General features: G+C 36.8%; 2 protein-coding genes across 2 annotated transcripts; one reads left to right on the top strand and one right to left on the bottom strand.

Annotated features, from left to right (window-relative positions):
• The first annotated feature begins 4,608 nt into the window (after positions 1–4,608).
• LOC117792394 lies at positions 4,609–6,709 on the top strand. Its single transcript, XM_034632525.1, has 2 exons — positions 4,609–5,086; positions 5,966–6,709. Exons 1-2 carry the CDS (start codon positions 4,837–4,839, stop codon positions 6,340–6,342), a joined length of 627 nt encoding a protein of 208 aa, XP_034488416.1. The 5' UTR covers positions 4,609–4,836; the 3' UTR covers positions 6,343–6,709.
• On the bottom strand, positions 6,372–11,022 carry LOC117792393. Its single transcript, XM_034632524.1, has 5 exons — positions 10,778–11,022; positions 9,162–9,953; positions 8,858–8,987; positions 7,271–7,595; positions 6,372–6,587 (listed from the first exon to the last, which is right to left on the bottom strand). The coding sequence occupies exons 1-5, from the start codon at positions 11,020–11,022 to the stop codon at positions 6,457–6,459; spliced, it is 1,623 nt and encodes a 540-aa protein (XP_034488415.1). The 3' UTR covers positions 6,372–6,456.
• Between the last annotated feature and the right edge of the window lie 10,354 nt (positions 11,023–21,376).

The following is a 21,376-nucleotide window of genomic DNA, read 5'->3' as shown; positions in this document are numbered from 1 at the left end:
ATTTGGGAGGCTTAACCGGAAACTTTTAATTTAATTAATTTATACACAAAGGCGCAATCAACAAAAGACGATTGCGAATGTCATCCCCTTCGACCGCAGTGAATGCATATGTGCATATGGGAATTGCGGTTACAGAGGGCATCGAGTGCATCTGTTGGATACACGCAGATATGCATATATATATGTAGATATATGTATGGATAGATAGAAAGATTGAACGAATGCCCAGTTGCTGCTTTCAAGATGATTTGCCCTGGCATTGCAATGCATTACATTTGCTCGATTTGTTTCAAGATAAGTATGCAAACAGTTTTGCCATAATTCATAAACAACGGGAGGTGATCTCTTACTTCTTCTTCTTTCTCGTCTGAATCATATACTTTGGGAGCGTGTCGCAAATTGTTGTTGGCTTACGGGGCGTATGCGCAACGGCATGCAGAGTGCTTTTGGCCTTGGCAGGTAACAGGTGAATTTCAATATGCAATTGCTTTTAGTTTCCTTAATATTTAAGCAAGTTGATTCAATGAGCTGCCGACAGTTGAATTGTTTTTGATTCAAGTAGAACGCACAAGTTGAGAGATTACTCGACTGAGCGGACGGAAGCAGCAATTAGCAATTAGCAACATTATTAATTTATCAAAAATCAACTAAGTGACAAAGCGGCGTGAACTGTGCAAACAACACAACACAATGTGCAACAGGTCAGCAACAGGTGACTCGAATACAAATATTTACATTAAGCATAATATCATTTTACCTCCCCCTTTCCACCCTCCCAAACTCACTGCTCCCTCTCTTGCCCACAGCGTTTATTGATTTTTTTTTAGTGTTTCTTTCTGGTTTGAGCATAGCATATGTTTTGTGTATTCAAATACTAACACGAATCTATTAATTTTATAAAATTAATTAATTTTAATTAAATTACAAATAAGCCTTTAAGTTAAAAGATTGCACTTTATAATTTAAATAGCTTGCAATTTGTACAAGTCTGAGTTTATTTAACCGGAAACAACAAGTTGAAGCCGGACTCGATTTAGACAATTAGAACACTCATAAACTGATGAACATAAAATTGTTTTCACAAACAATAAAAATGTTACCTATGTTACCTGAAATTTTAACGAAGTTGTTGCTAGTTTTTCCTGGTCATAAGTGACTTTTCATCAGTACACAGACTTTAGATTGTTTGGCCTTTGGCACTTTATCACAACACTCTCGGGATAGCTTCCGGGTTAAAAAAGACTGACAGATATTTGGAAGCTGATTTATAATTTCACTTTGGCTTTTAATTAGTGTGAATTAAGTGAGAGCATTTAATGACAGGGTAAAGGTACTGGCCCAGACCACATTTGTATCTGACACCTGTTGCGCCTTGTGTTGGATTAATTTAAAATTTCAAATACCGCTTGATATCGATATTGGCGCGCTAATTCAATTGACACTTTAAATACTCAGGGCAATAAATGTTGATGGAAAACTTTAGTTTCAGTTTGGCGTTTCATTGACAAATATTGATGAATTCTTTTACCGATTCGTACTCGTATATATATTCGCACTCACATATGTATTCGCAATTGGAATGGAAGTTGAAACTGGATATTGATTTGGATTTTATATTTATTAAGTTTTATGACTCGCGCTGTTTGTTGGGCACAACTAATTTTTATAATAATTATCTATTAATTTTTGTTTTATTATTTTTTTTTTTATTTAGAAATTGACACACTCGCGCCTGCTGCGAAATTCATCCGCGCTGGCCAACGCTCAATGGCAAAATGCGCAAAGAATTCGCTGGGATACGGCGGTACGAGTATTGCCGGATAGCTGCGACTGCGGTGACGACTGACGACTGCGACTGTTGCGCAGCGGCTTCTCGGAACAACCCGACGCGGACTCGACTGGATTCGGACAGACAAGAATCCCCCACAGTCCCACAATCCCATAGTCCCATAATATCCATTGTATTTTGCCCATTTGCCAGCCCCTTTGATGCTTTCGCATGTTGAATATCCAAGTGGGTATAAGTGTTTGTGTGTGTGGTGAATTCGTGGTGAGTTTCGGTGCGGTTGTTCTATGGCTGCTTCCATTTGAAGTTCACGATTGCCCCATAACATAAAAGACAAGCCGAAAAAATCTGCGAATGTGAAAACGAATGTGAATATGAAAACGTGGGTATAAATGTTTAGTGTATTTACTTTTTAGTAGCGCATAAAATACCCCGCAAATCTTTGTATTCGTATTAAGTATACGCCACGCTGGCTGCGTTTATTTTGGGGCAGCTGTAAATCTCTCTCTTACATTTTCAGGGACATATGGCCAGCCAAAAATATATCAATAACGTATAGAACAATTTAGATACGAACAAACTGTATTTCGCCATAATATTTGGACATTTAAATGAATGAATGCGACCGCAAGAATTGTCGGCAGTATCAATCAGCATCGACTAGCGACAACTTATTAAAATTGATGACCATCCCGTTGACATATGTATATATATGTATGCTGTGGGAGATCAAGCTCATATGTGGCACCACCTTGACTGGCATTGCCTCCATACTGTCACCTCGATCGTTACCTAGACCCTCAGCAGGCCAACAACTCGGAATGTGACCCACTGCACGCAGAAATCATAGCAATTCATAGCTCAATCAAATGCCTATGAATATGGCCAAAATCAATTTTTTGCCATTTTGGTGTTTTATGAGCGCTGCCGACGGCGACGCTGACGCCAGCCGAGTTTATCGCCTGTGTCCGCCTCAGCTTGTTAGCAACTCAATCAAAATTGTTTGGCGCATATTAATTGAACTCTTCGCAATTGCCGTTGTGCGCGATCGTGTTATATCTCATTGTTTTGAATGTATGTATATAGAAACATCAATTTATGGACGCTTGACGCACGTGACGAACCTGAAGAGTTGCGTTATTCTCTCTGAAATCGATAACCCATTAATACAAATGCTAAGACAAATACAAATACAATTGTTTTCGTGGAATATAATTGATGCAACTTATATATGGCGCTTACGCAATTATCCATTAGTTTCTTAACTTATTCCGTGCCATTTGTCAGACATTTGCACACCCTTTTCCGGCTAAAATTCGTTTGGTGAAATATTCAAATCGTTTTTAAATTCTAATAGATTTGGCGCGCCATCACATCCCAATCAACTTACATATTCACAAATCGAAAGCTTTTTGACAATATCTGACAAGCTAAATTGCTAGAGTGCGTCTATGCTAAAGGTGGCTGTCTACAACAGAGCTAGCTACAAGTTTAGTTCGGCATATAAGAGTGAGGCTTTGACATATACATTAAATGTAACATTAATAGTGTGTGTCTAAGCTAATGGTTGTTGTCTGAAGATAAGATAGCTTCGCTTATACTAGTCACCTTCTTTCACATATAAGAGTGAGCATTTGCTAACCACATATGTATGAACTCTTGACAAAAGCTGCATGCTATGTTATTGGTGCGTAACTATGCTAAGGGTTGCTGTCTACGACAGTGTAAGCTGTTCAGCTTATACAATTTTTTGTACGAAACTTGCATGACAGAAACGAATAAACGGATTTAAAGAGACCTTGAATTGAAATCCAAACAATAAAAAATAATTATAAATATTCAAATTTTGAAATATGCTAAAAAAATTAATTAATTTATACCTTTACCTTTTGAAATACTTCTTATTATTAATTTTTGGTTGTGCTCCACTGAAAACACAAGTCCACATGTCTTCTACGACCTGTAAGTACCCAAAAGAAATGAGATCTCTGAGTGTCTACAAAGCCAAGTAATTCTAGAAGGGCATCACAACAACTCGAGAGAGGGAGAAGAGAAAGAGGAACGAGTGTGCTGCAAAAATAAACGATGAGTAACTTGCGCAGAGACAAATGGGTGGAGTGGGGTTTAGTTGGGGGTCAGAGATAGGGTGAGGATAAGGGTTTTGGGAATGCGCATGTGTGTTGGGTGGAGGGAGACACATTTCGAGCGTGGAAATCGTTTACAAACTGCCACAGCTTGTGGGAAACGAACTGCACTGGAGCTGAGTGGATACTGATCTGCACTTGGCTGCGCTTGCAAGACTGTGACAACTTTGAAGGTATCGAGTTACCAGCAGGAAAAGCAATAAAAATAGCAACAACATAAACAAACAGTTGCAGCACTGCTCCACCCCAAGCTATAAATATTAGTAGTGTCAACGACTAGGCAATACCCTGTCTGAAGAGGTTAACGTAATTGCAAAAAATAAATAATAAATTTTTGCATTTATTTACTTATTATTTTTATCTCTTCTTCGATAATTTAGGAGAACACGGAAAAATACTACAATAAATGCTATGCTCTGTTACGACATATCAGACATAAATAAATTCTACAGTGTAGATCGACTTGGAAATTGTTGTATATAATTTTTTTGTAATTTACTGCTCCCCTATTTATACAACCCTTTTTCGAGTTTTACACGGTATTTATATACAATAATAATGTTTGTATATCATATCTATATGATATTTACATATGGTCATTATTCACACACACACAGACACATGAACGAAAAACGACAACTGAGCTGCACATTAAGCACATTTTAATTAATAGGCACTGTGAATTCCATCCAGACGACTGCCGGCTCTGGGCTTAGTCTTTTGGCGCTCAGTCTACAGAGTCGAGCGGTCGTGAAAGATGTGGCGGAATGGCAACGGAATAGAACCAGAAATAGAAGCCGAAATAGATCCCGAAATAGAAATAGATATACATCGAAACAATTAGCAAGTTAACGTGTCAAGGCTAAAGCTGAGATTGGAAAAAGACAGCATTTCTGAAGGAAGATCATGTGCTGGTGCGCACGTGTCTATTGGACTGTTCTACAGAATCTTTTTGCCAGATTCTACAACAATCTGACGGAGCAGCCATGTAGCTACTATCCACAGCGCTGCTGCAGCTGCTGTGGCAGCTATCGACGACAGGCGAGTGACGTCGACGTCGACGTTGATGTCGATGTCGACGAGACGGACAAACGGGTTTCCGAATCGTACATTGATGACGATCAGCAGCGACCACAACATGATTATGTCATTGTTGGTAAGTTCTGAGAGTGGAATCTCTCTGATAATCAGGGCTGGAAATACTGATTACATTTTTTATTCAGCACCTGTTAACTAATAAATAAATACATTTTTAAATACTGGAGTTTTTACAGTGAAAAATAATTATTTTTATAATTCAGTTGGGTATTCCATTCTACAGTAAATAACTTTGAAATTGCTTCAATTCTGTCTCAACTACTTTTCAATCAGTTGTACTTTTTGTTGAAATTTTCCAATTGGCATTTAAAAGGATTGAGAATTCAAGCTTACAGTAAATTTTTACTGGCAAAGGTTTTTGTTCCAGCACCAGAAAATATTTATTTATTTATTTTCCTGCCAATACAATTATACTTGACATTTTTTCCAACCATTAAAAATTAACTTCAGTTTTTTCTTACCAGCACATTTTTAATTGGGATATTTATATCCACTATTAATTTTTTTGGAATTTTATACTTCACCCTTTTTTTACTTGAGATTTTATACTCCAGCAAATATTTATTTGGGATTTTTCAGTAACAGCAGTTTTTACTTGAGATTTTTTATTCAAGCAGATTTTTATTTGACATTTTTCATCTTCAGCATATTTTAACATGAGATTTTGTACTTCAGCAAATGTTTACTTGACATATTTCATATCAGTTTATAATAAACTAACATATGATTATGAAAATGTTTCTAAAGCAGTTAATTAAATTGCCATCATCATTTGAGTGTTTGGGAACACCCCCCACCGAAAGACGAAAACTTTGAAATACTAGTATTATTCAAAGCAAATAATAATTTCTATACCCTGAGCCCATTAAAAATAGGCAAAAAAGGGTATAACGTGTTTTATCAGTGATAACACACTCACTCATAACACTCTTTGTAGATGATGCCGATGCAAACTATGTGGAGATCGAGCAGCGACAGATTGAAACGGAATCCTACTACTTTACGGTTGATCGTGTCATGGCGGAGCGCATGTTGGCGGATCGCGAGGATGGCGCCTGTTTGGTGCGTCCCTTCAAGGCGACAGATCTCTGCATCAAATACATTGTGAGCATATATGCTGATCAGCAATATTATCACCTGTTTGTGCGCCAAATCGATGGCCGGCAACGTTATGGAATTGGACAGTTCAAGCCGCATGAACGTCACTTCCCCTCACCCTGCCACATCATCGAGTTCTACGCGGAACATGCACTTCTCTGCACCAACAAACAACGTAGTCAGAGCATCTTTTTAAGGCCCATAAGCTGTGCCTAACTGCAGCAGCAGAAGAAGACACGAAGTTCTTGGATTAGGGTATCGTTTATTGGCTTTAAGTGTAAGATAAATTATGTACAAATTATTTGACTTAAGGTTATTAGAGTAAGGTGATTAGGTGGCCACAACGGCCTTGAAGGCGCACTGATTATTCTGCATGAGGGCGGGCCAAAGGAAGGCCTTGATCAGATCCGAGCGGCGATCCGACTGCGGATGACGTTCGTGTTTCTCCGGACGCAGAAAGCCTTTAAGAAATCGAATAGGTGTAGTTATTATTAGTATAAAAGGCAAACTCGACTGTGAAAACAGAATATTACAAATGAAAACAGAAATTATACAAATATTATTAAAAAGAAATCGCACCAAATACTCAAAAATCAATGGAAACTTAAGAAAATATCAAGCTAAACATTATTCAAAACACAAATTGTAATTTCAAGTCAATTTCTTTTGTTTTTCCACCTTCTGTATGTTATTCAAATTTTGTTATTGACAAACTTAACAGACCATTTATACTTTTTTAGTTCTACTCTCACTAATAATAGTTATTAAAGAATAGTTAAAAATACATCAAATCATCGAAGACTGCAACTTTTAGGAATGTCGAAATATCATCGATATATCGATATATTGATAGATATTTTTTGATATTTATATCATCGATATTATCGGTATTTGTTAGTAAAAAATATCAAATATAAATGATATTTTTTTATATCGAAATATTTCTGATATTGATATTTTTAAAAATATCAACATCACTATCAATTTTTAACAACTTTAATATGATGCTGAATCAGGTTAAATAAATCGATAATTATCGATAATGAAAAATCTGGACATTTTATAAATTATTTCTAACATGATAATAAAAAGAAACCATTCTACCGTTTTAAGACTTTCATAATCTGACTGATGCACTGCTTACCCAGATTGAAATCCGTATCCAGATAATAGGGCGCCTTCTGATTGATCATGCGCCAAGCGAGTCTCACGCAGGCGCTGACAAAGTGCGTTAATGGAGGACATGATTCCAGGCAGGGGTATTCATGCAGCGTTGACAGCACCTGGTTGAACACGGATCGCTCGATCTCGCCCAGAGGAAAGCAATCAGTTGTCTCATGCAGATGATGACGTACTGATCGATCCAGGGCGAGGGTCGTCTCACTGCTGCTGTCCAGTGCGCAGTTGAGTACACGGCGCACCTCCAGCACCTTGCGTTCCCGCATGCCGTGGCACAGGCGAAAAGAAAGCTGCAGAAGAAAGAAAAAATGAGAAGAAGAGAGGGAATAAGAGAGAGTGATAAAGGTATGAAATATGCCAATCATTAGCAATGGTTCAATAACTGCCCACGGCTCTGGCATCAAACCCAAACCGAAACCAGCTGATCCGGCCAATTGACGGTGTCATTCATCTTGCCACTTGTCTCTATGCAGCACGAAGATCGAAAGTTATTAATCCACAACTTTTAAAGCAGCAGCTCCAGTTCGCCAACGTAATCTCTCAACGCCCCAAGGCGACATTTTACTTTCTTCTATGCCTTTTTATCAGTGCCACAATCTTAATCAGCATCGCTGCTAAAATTAATAAGTTGTAATAACAATTTGCTACCCAACTGCATTGCCTCCTGGCTGTCTTCAAGTTGCTTCCCAGCCAACAACATAATCAATATGATCATTTCTAAAGTTTCAATTTCGATTCAACTTATGAAATTAAATAAACTGCTCTAATTTTTAGTGCTGAACGTGGAAATACCCTGTGATTAGATTCTTTGCTATTTACAAGCTGCTTTTTAAGCGCCTTTGCACAGCTTTAATCTCTCTACCGATTAATAAAATTATGACTAACTACTACCTAACTAAAAAAAAAAGTGAATATATACTAAGGTTTAATAAAATATATAGCTTCTAAGAATCTAGACTTTATTTTTCTGAAATCTTTTGACTGTAATAAAAGCACTCATATTGAGTGATTGTAAAGACAGAAACATAATGATCTAGAGTCTAGATTCTAGAGTATTATACATATATTCTAATAAAGTATACGATCACTATACCTTTTTAGAATTTTTAATTTATTGATATGTTAATAAATAAAAGTTCCAAATCTAGTATGTATATTTCGAAATGCAGTGGTACTTCAATTATAGTCCCTAAAATCATTGATGAACTGAAGTGCTCATCTTTACAAATATGGCAAAAAAAGAGCAAATATTAAGAGATATATATAATAGCTGAAAAACTGCTCAAAAGTGTGCCGTAGAAAAGAAGACTTGGTAAAGATATAAATATTATAAAGATGAGAAAAACATAAAAATATAAACAAAGCATTTGGTTTCAAAAAATTTTGATAAAACTTAAAATAGAATTTAAAGAAATTTGAATAATTATAAATATGAACAAAGATTTGTATGTTACAAACAAAAAGCTTGCAGTTCATTTTCTACATGATATTCATACACAGAGTTATAATACCCAATTTCGGGTGGGTGCAGGGTATCAGCCTATGAACTCACCACAATCATGGAGAAAAGTATCTTGCCCTTCAGACTGTGCGCATGCTTCAGCTGTGGCAAGCTGTCCAATGCCTCCAAAGCGTCCGCTCGATTCTCGATGTAGAGATTGCGATAGTGTGACACCATTTCGCTGTGGAGCACAGAGAGAGAGCGAGAGAGAGAGAGAGATGAAAGCGTAGGCAATAAGTGAGAGTAGGTGAGTGTGTGGAGTGTGGGTGACAGCACAATTGAACCATGTCAAGTGGCAGCTCGAAGAGAAAACAGGTCTTTGATCTTTAGATCTACAGCCTCTTCTTCTTCTTACCTGCCATCCTCACTGGCCGAGTCATCCGAGTGATAACCATCGCTGCAGCTGCTGTTGCTGCCAGTGGCTGTGATTGTTGCTGGGATTGCTGCCGTGCTTGTTGCTGTGGCTTTGTTGACTGCCACTGGGCTGGGTGGCAAGCTGTCGGGTCCCATCAGATGGAGCACCACCTCGCAGCCTCGAGAGAAGTTCATGAGGAGACCGGCAGCCGGACGCTTCTCAATGTGCGCTTGGGAATCGAGACGCTTCACTTGGCCCACACAGGACAACACATCCTTGTCGTTCTCCACACGTGTGCTGAGATTCTCGACCAGGGTGTAGAGCTGCTTCAGGGCTGGCTTATCCAACATGGTCAGCAGTGTTTTGTTATCGATTAGACGCTGTTGAATATCGCCATAGTTGATGGCCAGCAAACGCTGATGGGAGGAGTGTGCCGGATCCTGGTTGACAGTCACCATGCTCAGCTCCTCCAGCTTGTGTATGGCCATCTTGTAGGTGTCCACGTGTCGCTGCAGCTCCGTCTTCAGCGCCACGTGCAGGGAAATCAACTGACCAGAGACATCTGTGGTCAGGCCATGAACTCCCAAGCCTTGAACGGCATTGTCAAAGCTCCTCCGACGCTCCCTCAGCGTCTGACGCAGTCCCGGCTCATACTGAGCCAGGGCGTGCAGCAACTTGGAGCAGCGCTGCCTCAGGCCAGACTCGTGGGGATTGGCAAAGAGGCGCACCAGCTGCCAGGCAACTGTTTCGCTGGGCACATCCGGTTTCGGTGTTGTGTTCAGCGTGGTCAACCTGCAAGGGCAGAAGGGCATTCAAAAAACCAGTTGGTATCAGGGATTGTAAAAATTACTTATTTTTATTATAAATTTAGTTTAAGCTATTATTTTTCAATCAAAATAAAGTATATGATAAAATAATAAATAAATTTAAATTTTTAGAAAATTTATTTATAAATTTTTTTTACTATTTTAAAAATTAAAAATTTTTTTTTAAGCATTTCAATAAAATTTAAAAATAACTTTTAAGATAAATGTATGTAAACATTTTTTAAAGCAAGTGGTGTATTTCGAAATAATGTTAAAACAATTACGATATGTGGCTTAATACCTTTTATATTTATCACAGGTCCTTCAAGGACCCATGTGAATAACCATAATCAAATCTAAAAAATAACTATTTTTTCCATTTAAAAAAAAATCAAAGGAAAAATAATTTTTACTTATAATTTTCAAAATATTATTATTTAAAAATAACTTTTAAGATAAATGTATGTAAACATTTTTTAAAGCAAGTGGTGTATTTCGAAATAATGTTAAAACAATTACGATATGTGGCTTAATACCTTTTATATTTATCACAGGTCCTTCAAGGACCCATGTGAATAACCATAATCAAATCTAAAAAATAACTATTTTTTTCATTTAAAAAAAAATCAAAGGAAAAATAATTTTTACTTTTAATTTTCAAAATATTATTTTAAATAAAAGTTATATTGAATTAGTAAAATTTTATAATTACTTTATATTTTTTTTAAATCGAATAATACGAGATCGAACTAATTGTTATAATTAAATTAAGTCTTATTTGCGATTCCTGGTTGGAACTACACAACTCACCTTGTGTAGAACGACTCCAGCAGATATGCGCTGTGTGGCAAGTGCTCCAGCAACAGATCAATGGGCAGCTCGGCAATCACTGAATGCAACACCGATGGACCCAGACGTCCGACAACTCCCGCCGCCTCCCGATACTGTCGTCCCTCCGAGAGCAGCATGAGGCGACGCAGGACCTGGCGAGGACTCGTCAGGAATTCGCGTCCATCTCGCGACGGACCACGAATGCGCTCCCGACTGTCGGCCATTGGCACACACAGAGATTGGGATTGGGATTGGGATTGGCACTGGAACTGCGATTGGGTTTGGTAAATGGCGTCCTGATGATTCTTCAACAGCAACTGTTTCCTGTCGACGAATCCGAGTCGGATTACAGTCTGGATCAATGGATTATGTACGTTATGAGTTATGGATTGTGGTCATATGCTTCTTTGTACAAATGCGAATGCAGTTACAGATACAGATACAGATACAGATACAGATGCGAATGTGGATGTGGATGCGATGAGAGAGCAACTGCGTCTTACAACAATTTGGGCTCCATCTTGTAAATGTAGTTGGCAATATCGTTGGCAATGCGTGGCCGTTGGAGTCGACGAAAATCTCTGGGATTTGATCTATGCGTAGTTTCAATGCTGGTGCTGCAAATGGAAATAAAAATGGAAATTAAAATGGAAATGCCAAGGCAACAATTGTTAATAAGAAATAGGAAATCTGTCTCTGGGTAAGAATTCGCCTACAACACAATTGGCACTTTCACCACAAGGCGGGCCTCATAATTTATCATAACTTAAGGCCTCACGCATAATCACAACACTCACACTCACACATCAGGAAGTATAATGCAGACACATAGTTTACCTACTCACATATGTGCATATATGTATGTGACTTGTGAATGTGATTGCTACAACAACAACCATCGCAGCAACAAAAGATACAATTATTGTGGGAGTTTTTCCACTTCACAAATGACAACGAGGCAAATACAAGGCACAAAACAATAAAACACAACAAGGCAACCAAAAGGAAGTGACAACCCTACGCCAAGCTTTAAATATTAAAAAAAAAAATTATATATATATAATAAGTCACTACTTATAAAGAAGACTACCATGCCTTCTAAACGATTTTAAGAATAATAAAGATAAAAGGCAATAAAGAGCCAATAATATCTATCACTATTATTATTATGTAAATATACTGGATTTTTAAGTATTTTTATTTATAATCTACACACCGATTTACAAACATATAATACAAAATTTATAAATTATTTAACTAGAAGTCAAGCACGCTTAAATTAAATAAGCCGGAATTTATATTAAATAACAATTTATTTATTGTCTAGCTAAAAATAAGTTGAAATTTTAAAAATTGTAATTATATTTTGTGAATAATAAAGCAATATGAATAAACCACAAGTTTGAATTTACAACTCGATTTCAAAAAATATTGTTTTCATAACAATTTAAATTAATTCAAAGTTTATTCGAAAATTTAAAGAAGCTGTGTTCTAAATTCTCTTATCTAGATATCTGTCAGTCAGACATCATTAAAAAAATCTGTATTATTACAATAAATATTTAAGCTACATAATTTTCATTAATTTTTTATTAAAAATAATCGAACTTCTTTTAGGAAAACTTATGCATTGTGCAGAGCAGATAACTCAGAGCTAAAACTTAAGTTAATCTTGTGTAAAGTATTTCATTATAATAATTATCAAATACTTGTATTTTTATAAAGTTAAAAAATATAAATGGTTCTTGGTTGGGCTTTGATTAAATAGCTTAAATGTTAATATGTTAAATCTTGAAGATCAATTTCAGTAATTTTACGAATGAGTCGTGAGCATCTGTAACAAACAAATTGTATTTTTGTTAAATGATTAAACCTCAATAAGACACAACTTCTTGATATTTTATTTTTATACTATTAACCATCGATTATTTCACTATTATATCAAAAACGACTGTTTTTTAATGGACTTCGTTTAGATAGCTTTTCTTATTTCTTCTTCTTGGTAAAACTTTCAAACATATCTCCACCTGTTTTGGCTGGATGTACAATGTACATAAATGCATTTACATGGAATTCGAGCACCAATTCGCTCAAGCTGAACTAAAAACGTTCGTGGATGGGAACGGGGGAGTTGCCACTTCCCGGAGAGAGAAGAGTGGATAAAAGAGAGGGGAAATACAAGAAATATGTTTGTGTTACTAAGAATTAAACATTTTATGTTTGTTGTTAAGCAACAATTGTTGTTATTGCTCTTGTTGTTGCTCTTGTTGTTGTTGTTGTTGTCTTTGGGGACGACAAGATGCATATATGAAACGCAACCAACCGCAGCGGTGGTTCAGGTGGTGCTGGAAGTGACCCACCCAAAAGAGTTCAAGCTTCGTGCATTACTTGTTCCATGCTAGTCGGCTTAACGGACAGGTAGACGCCTTAATTGAAGGCCCCCTTCCCCCTACCTATTTTTGACTCGTTACGTTTTGCTTTACTTTGGTTTCGTTCTAAATGCGCTTTGGCAATAGCCGCCAATGCCGTTAGTACGAGGTGTGTTGCTGTGAGAACAGAATTTAATGGGCTAGTTAAGATCCCATCTTGTGATATTAATATAAAAATATTTAAGCCTTGGCTATAATTAATTACGAGCAGCTGTCTCTATGGGAACCAAATGCCAGGTGTCATGCAACGTGTTGCCAAAACTCTGCACAGGATTTGTTTGCTCTTTCACCACTCACTGAAGATTGCCCGAAAACATGTCGTCCGACAAATCCACAAGATAAACACACACGCAAGCTGTGTGGGATTTTGCTGAGTTCATGCAGATTCAACTTCCTCGAGGCCAGAACAACAATAACAACAAATGGAAACTAAACAAACAGTGATCAACATGAGCCGACACAAAGCGCAGAGTTAAGGCAAACAGATTTCCAGATACACACGCACAACAAAAAAAAGAAAGAAAAACAAGCACACACAACCACTGAAGAACTGAAGATACGGACGGGTCAGAAGAAAGGGCGCTGCGATTACAATACAATTATGCCACATGGGGCAGGGCGACAAAAATTGAAAGATGCGGGAAAAAGCCATAACATGACACTTGAGATTGGTTCGCGGTTCGCTGAGCTATGGTTAAGACTGGGCTGAGATGGGCTGTGGGACGAGTTATGTAAGCTTAGCCACACGGAGCAACTGGTGACTGGTGAGTGGTGGTGACTGGTGACAGTGCCAAAGCTGAGAACGGAAGCCAAGTTGCGCTGAATTCTGCGGTCTATTCGAATCTTATGCTTTTAGTTACACTTCGAGTCTCAGTTGACGACGGTTTAATGAACCCGTTCGTCGAGTGGAAATGTGAAATGATTTGTTGTTCAAGCTAAAGACAAACATAACTTTTTTTAACGAGTATTATTACAACAATTTGTTATGTGTTTGCCGTCTCTCTACAGTCTCTTCAGTCTCGCAGGCCAACAAACTTCTAATTGCCTCGCATGCAATCGAGAGCGACTTTATAACGAGCTGAAACTGAAGCTGATAATGAAGCTGAAGCTGATGCTGATGCTGATGATGGGCCTGGCGTGTGGTTGCCATTAAGATTTTATTAGTTTGATATATCTGTGGACTTTAGCTTCAGCACCTGTTGCAATTAGCCAAACCATAAAGCCAAAAAAAAAACATAGATAAATTTGGAATCAAAAGCAACAATAAACATACATAGATGCATATTATATCAGTTTGGTTAAGATATCTCATACTAAGACTTCATTTTTGATTGAGCGTCTCTATTGCAGCTATATGATATAGTGGACCGATTTTAACCAAATTTGGTCAGTATGTATAATACCAGCCCAGATGCAAATTCTATCAGTTTGGTTGAGATATCTAAAAAAACATAGAACTTTTACATACTAAAACTTCATTTTCGACTGAGCGTCTCTTTGGTAGCTATATGGTATAGTGGTCCGATTTGAACCAAATTTGGGCAGGATATATAATACCAGCCCAGATGTATTTTGTGTCAGATTGGTCGATATATCTTAAAAAACCAAGATGTTGTTCATACTAAAACTTAATTTTCGATCTATCGTTCTTATGGCAGCTATATGATATAGACGTCCTATCCAAAAACGGACATGGCTCAATCGACTCGGCTGTTGACCCTGATCAAGAATATATATATATATATATATATACAGTGTTGTATCTTTAAGCATTACCATTACTTTTTAATTACCATTGAAAAAACGTAGTGATAATAAAATTTCAATTCACTAGCATGAAAAAGTAGTGCTAGTGAACATTTTTTAATTGTAATGTTTAAAAAATCAATTAATTATTTATGTTATGGCATTAAATATTACTACAGAAATCAATGCGCTCAGGGTATAAAAAGGGGAAAACTACCGCTAAAGTCGTAAATTAACCTTAGCTACAACTTGACCCCAAAAATTGGTTACAAGACAATGCGAAACGCCACGCAGATTTATTTGTTGTTGAAGTACAGAATTTAGCATAGCAAAAGCAAATTTCAGCGCTCTCAATTTTGGCCACAAAAGCCGGGTTAACTGTTCAATCGGGCCATTATCAAAGTTGACCAATATACATGTGCCCATTTCGATGCGTATTTAACTAACCTTATTGATTGGTTCAAGACAAAGCGTCTAGCTTTTTTTTTTTTGGCTGGAGGTGTTGCCCATAACAGGAACTGACAAACTGAACAACTGACAGATGGGCCGAGACATAACCCCGAGCAACGTTCTACCTATTTTCTTGGCCAGACTGGGCTACGACCATAGCTCATTATACTTTTGGCAGCTGGCTTCTTCTTCTTCTTCGGCAATCTTATTCATATTAACTTCTCTATCTTCTCTGGGGTCTTTGGCTCAAATGGCAGCGAGGGGCCAATTATTATGAAAATAAAACAAAGACCGCTACAATTTTACACAAAGTTTTTACAACGTCCAAAAGTGGGTTAATTTCATTCAATTAGAATAGACAGATCCCATCTCAGCTCATCTCTTTATAATATCTTTATATTTCTTTTTCGACTCTTTTTTATTTTTTTTTTTTATGTTGTAAGATGCGCTGCTAATTGGGCGCGCCCCAAGAGCTAATCGAGAGTTGCGAGCTCTGAGCTGTCTATGGGAAACAATCTGCCAACGCATAAATTAACACTATTCAACTTGAATGACAATTCCGTTGGTGAAATTTTTGTACAGTTTGGAATTTGAAATATTTAACTGAAACTTACATTTTGTTCTTGGTTAGAGACTAATCCGTTTTGCAACTGACAATTTTCACATTGAGATTTGTGGATTTCTTTACAATTTTCTTCACTTGGCAGCCAAGTGGTGATTACCAGGGCTAGGGCTACGACCAGGGTCAGGGCCAGGCAGCACAACCGCAAATCAAATCGTTCACAGCAATTTAATGACACCAACAACAGAAAGAAGCACAAAAGCGACAGAAACAGCGACAACAAACATTTTTGCACTTCATTAACTTTTCAAACATTTGTGGCAAATGCCACAGTATAGAAATTCTTGTCTCGACCGCGCACGTCTCTCCATTCACAAGCCACGATTTACGGTTCACATGCACCGCGCACTCTGCGCACGCGCCTCCACACAGCAGCAGCAGCAGCGACAACAACAACTGTCAACGCTCACAACGATGCAGTCGAATCTTTCACTCAACGATTTGCGCAGGCGCAAAGCAAAATAATGACAGACAAAGCGACGCGTAGAAAAAATTCAACCGAACGAACCGAAAGTCAAATGCAGACTGAACGAATGTCATGACCGAAAAACTACCAACAGGTAGCGTGCCTGGCGCCTGGCAAAGCGAAAGACCGACAGAGTGAGAGAGTGAGAGCGCCAACACAACAGTTGCAGAGAGAGCGTAGCGACGTCAACAGCGCAGTCGCGCAGCATGTTGTTATTGTTAATGCCTCTGTGTGTGTGTGTGTGTATTTGTGTGGATTTAACCATCGCGCAGATGCTGCTGATGAACGAACAGCCAATTTGAAATGAGCGCGCCAAAAATACTTACGACCAACTAATGGACATTGTTTGTTTGTTTTTATCATACCGTAGAGTTGAGGAGTTAAAGGGTAGTCTTATTAAACAAAATTTAAACACAATACTTTTTAGATATTGCAGATATCTCGAATTATAATCATTGCCTATGACTTCGCTAAATAAACAGAAATTATACAAAAACAATTGTTACATTATTCTGAAAATATGTATTATAAAAATCAGTGTCTATAATTGCAAATCTAAACAAAACATAAACATTAAATATTAAAAATTAAAATTTTGTAAAATCATATCACCTTTATTTAATTTATTATTATACTAATAGCATTAGTAAAAATAACATTAAAAATTGTACACAATTTATGTTCTTAAAAAATATACCTTATGTTCATTCGAAGTATTTCAGTTATAATAATACAAATTATATTAATAAAAATAAATTTAAACTTTACAATTTCATTTTAGAATCAAACTTTAATAAAGTTTTATTTTTTCTCCTCTCTGTCGACTGCTTTTAATCGACTTTAAATAAAAAAATAAATATATAAAATTAATAATTCCACTTGGTCTTAAATATTAAATTAATTTCAAGTATTGTAATAATAAACACAGGGTACTTCGATTGCAGCATTTAAGTTTTCTTCGTTTCTTTTTCTTTGCCACTTTTTCATTTAGAGATTTGAGCACAAAGTGCAAGTTATTCGCAGCTGCTTGGTCTTGCCATTTGCCGATGGTTACTTTAATCTTAGCTGCGATGTGATGATGGGGCCGAAGACGGAAAAGCTGTCAAAGTTAAAGCCAAAGTCGAAGCCAATGCTAAAGCCGTAACCAAAGAGCCTCAGTTATTTGGGTTAGTGTGTGTGGTTTTTTTGGCTACAGAAGTTGGCCATAATCAACGGTAATAATTAAGGAATATAACTTATTGATTGCCAAGTGATTTTTTTTAGGAATTTGCAAGTACAAATTAGTAAAAAATCTTCAATGCAGGCAATTGTCTACTTTTTATGCAAAATGCAAATGCAACAACAATTACTCTTACTCTTGCTACTTACTAGCACGGTGGGCTGCACTTCCGACTATGAGATTGAGTCAAACAAAAGCTAACAACCGATTAGTCTTAATTGCCTTCGCTAACCAACTTAATTTGACCAAAATGCCTGACGGCGTCAACGACATACAACTCGAGCAAATATGTAGATAGAGCAAGAAGCCAAGTCAAAAAGGTGGGAAAAGGTGAAAAACAAAACAGCAACAAATACAGAAACAAAATGCCGAAACAAAAGTAAGTGGTAAACTCCCATCAACGAAGAGATTTCCATCAACTGATTAACGCTCATTGCCAGCCCCTTGGCCTCAGTCTTTGCCATAGGTATAGTCTTGGAATATATCAGACTCAATCCCAAACTGGAAAACTTGATCATGCTAAGTACGGTAACCTTGCCGGAAAATTGCAAAATTTTCATGTGTTATTTACGCGTTAATTGTACGCAATTGAAGCTGTAAAACAATTAAATCAAACTTTGGGTTAGAGGGTGTAAAGAGGGGCACTTATTTGCGCCAGGGTTGCCGCAGTGCCATTTGCATTTAGTCGGATTAACAGGGCGTTAAGTTTCGCCACAAATAAAGCCATAAAAGTACAAATAAACACATTTTGGTAATCAGTCTATGGCCAAAGTCAGTGGAGCATTAGGGGGGATTAGGGTAAGGAGTTGCAAAGTACAGAGACTTTGCATAATTAAGGTGTTACCAAGTCAAGGTTGTCGTTAATTGTGCGAAGATTTTCACAGCTACAACATTTATCTCAACTCAAATGAGAGTCTCCAGTGATTCCTTTTCCTTTCTAAAACGCATTTCACTTTTCGCCAACGCATTTCACTGGCTGCAACAACAACAACAAATACAGACAAACTGTGCAAATACGAGTATTTATGTGAAATTGTTAAACAACACTAAAGCAGAGCAACTATGTACAGTCAATACTCATACTCATTTTTTTTTTTTTGTTTACTGTCTGGCTCTTCGCATTTCGAAACCGCTTACCAAATCAAGTAATTAGCTTTTTGATTAACTGCACGTTTTAAATTGTCAACTAGCATGTTTTATTTTTCTTTTATTTTCCTACTTCATTTTTCTATTTTTTTTTTTTTTCATCTTCTTTTTCAAAATTGTATTTCATATTCGCGCACATTTCACCAGAGCAACAACAACAACAACTAACAAATATACGCAACCACTTGACTTAGTTAGTGGCATCAACATCAACAAAAGTCACAACAACAACAACATCGACATCGACATATGTATCTAACATATAAGCTGCACTCAGCCAATACGCGTGGCATTTGTTGTTTTTTCTGTTGTTGGTTTTAACTTGGTTGCATTTTCCCCTAGTGGGACATCATGCCAATTGGCGATTTCTCTTTCTCGGAAAAGTTTCGCAATAATCATAAAATTTTATCACAAATATTGAGCAAAAGTAATTATTATACATAAATGCCACAGTCTGTAGATAAATTCGAGATGTGTCATGACAGTGCAACATAATTTTGTACTAGTGGCAACAACAAAGTCACTATACTAATAAATCAATCAATAAGTTACTGATTTATTTACTTAGAATAATACATTTGTCTGCTAATTCGAATTTTCAATGAAGTCCAATGTTGTTTAAGTCTTAAAATCTACAATGTGATTCAATTAAGTGAAAAATAATGTAAGATTTATAAACTGGGGCCAAAAGTCATTTTAATAATCATTGCCTTAATAAGCTAGATTATTTTTAATAATAATTTACAAATACTGCATAGAAATCTTAAAAATAAATAGACCCCAACAACGCTTATATGAGTGATGTCATATCTACTCCGGCTGGTGCATTTGCGTACAAATAACACCTATTACACCATAATCTGAGCCATGTTATCAGACGAACTTTTTCGTATTTAAGGGGCGATTCTCATTTTTGCGACACAGTACGAATTCTATCAGTAAATCGATCAGATCAGAGTTTAACAATTGGAATCTTTTTTTAACGAGCTTATTTTGAAAACGAAAATTAAAAATGCTATGTTCCAAAGTTGAAGAGCGTCCATCGGCACCAAAGAGCTGCCACGAAGACAAACCCTTTGCTCCCTGGTGGAAGACTCAGCACCACCATCACCATCATCATTATCATCACCTTCATTTCAATGGACTGAAATGGAACGGAGATCCACAGCAGAAAGATGAACACTGTCACAGGAGCAAGCCTTTTGAAACGTGGTGGGGACATCAGAAGTTCGCCCAAGAATCGCAGTCAAAGGATTTCCATAATGGGTGCCCAAAGCCTCCATCTAAATCGAGCTGTTTTTTTCGTGGCATGCAAGCACACAAGGAAAATAACCAGAATTCCGATATCCTGTTTGACTATAGCGAAAACTACAATTAAGCATACACTATATATTTCATTAACATTTATATTATTCAAATTGTTACGGAGAAGTTAGGACCGTTGATCTTTCTCTAAATTTAAGTCACAGTTTGTTTTAATCTATCTTTATGTTAAATTAATAATTATATTAATCTGTCAGTAGACAAAAATGATAAATGAGCAGCGGACGTTATTAACTCGTTAAACACATGAACCATAATGAAGATAAGAAAGCATTCATGAATTTCACAATCTATACAACTTGTGTAGTCAATGAGTTGTTTGTAAACAAGCAACGTAAAACGTACCTGGTATTTAATGAAGCAGAACTAGCTGAAACATATTATTAAATATTAAAATATTCTTTTGACAAAATATGAAATGCACCAATTTTTATTTTAAATCTAAAAATAGATGAATACAAAACATGTATTAATCCAAGAAATTGTTTTATCAACACAAATTGTAAACGAATGAATCATTAACATTAATAGAGTGAGTTCTAAAGTATAGAATATTATTTGTTGGGAGTTGAGTAATATCAATTATTAAGACTAATTTATTACCACTATCTCTTCAATTAACTGTTCAAAACTTAATTTTTGAATAGCTAGCCATAAATTGACTTTCCAAATTGGGTTAAGTCGCTTCCCATTCTGATTTTCTTTTACATACATATAAGCCACGATGTTCGTGAACCGACTAGAGCCCAAATCTTATAGATAAAGATCGTTGGATTGTAGATTTCCGCTGTTGCAAGTCGCCTGCTGCATGCCCTTTTGAATTGATTCAGGTTTTGACTTTAATTATAATCTAGGCAGTCCGATCATTGAGTGAATTGTATCTCATATCTCACGCTGATGCTTCCGCAACGTCGCAACGGATGCTGAGGCATAATAATGCAATTTCATGCTGCATTAATGCTGCACTCATTTTATTGTTGTATGTTGTTATTAGTTTGTTGCAAGTGTTGCTGTAGATTAATTCTTATACAATATACAAAGCGAGAGAAGGCAGGAAAGTGAGCTGACATTGACAACATTGATTGATTAACTTGCGAAGTGAAAATGAACTAAGACACAAATGGCCACAAGCCACGATCACAGCCATTTCGATTGAAAGAGAAAATCTATCCATCCA

This window comes from Drosophila innubila (assembly GCF_004354385.1).
Source record: "Drosophila innubila isolate TH190305 chromosome 3R unlocalized genomic scaffold, UK_Dinn_1.0 2_E_3R, whole genome shotgun sequence".
NCBI classification, from domain to species: domain Eukaryota; kingdom Metazoa; phylum Arthropoda; class Insecta; order Diptera; family Drosophilidae; genus Drosophila; species Drosophila innubila.
This window is presented reverse-complemented; position numbering and strand designations above follow the sequence as displayed.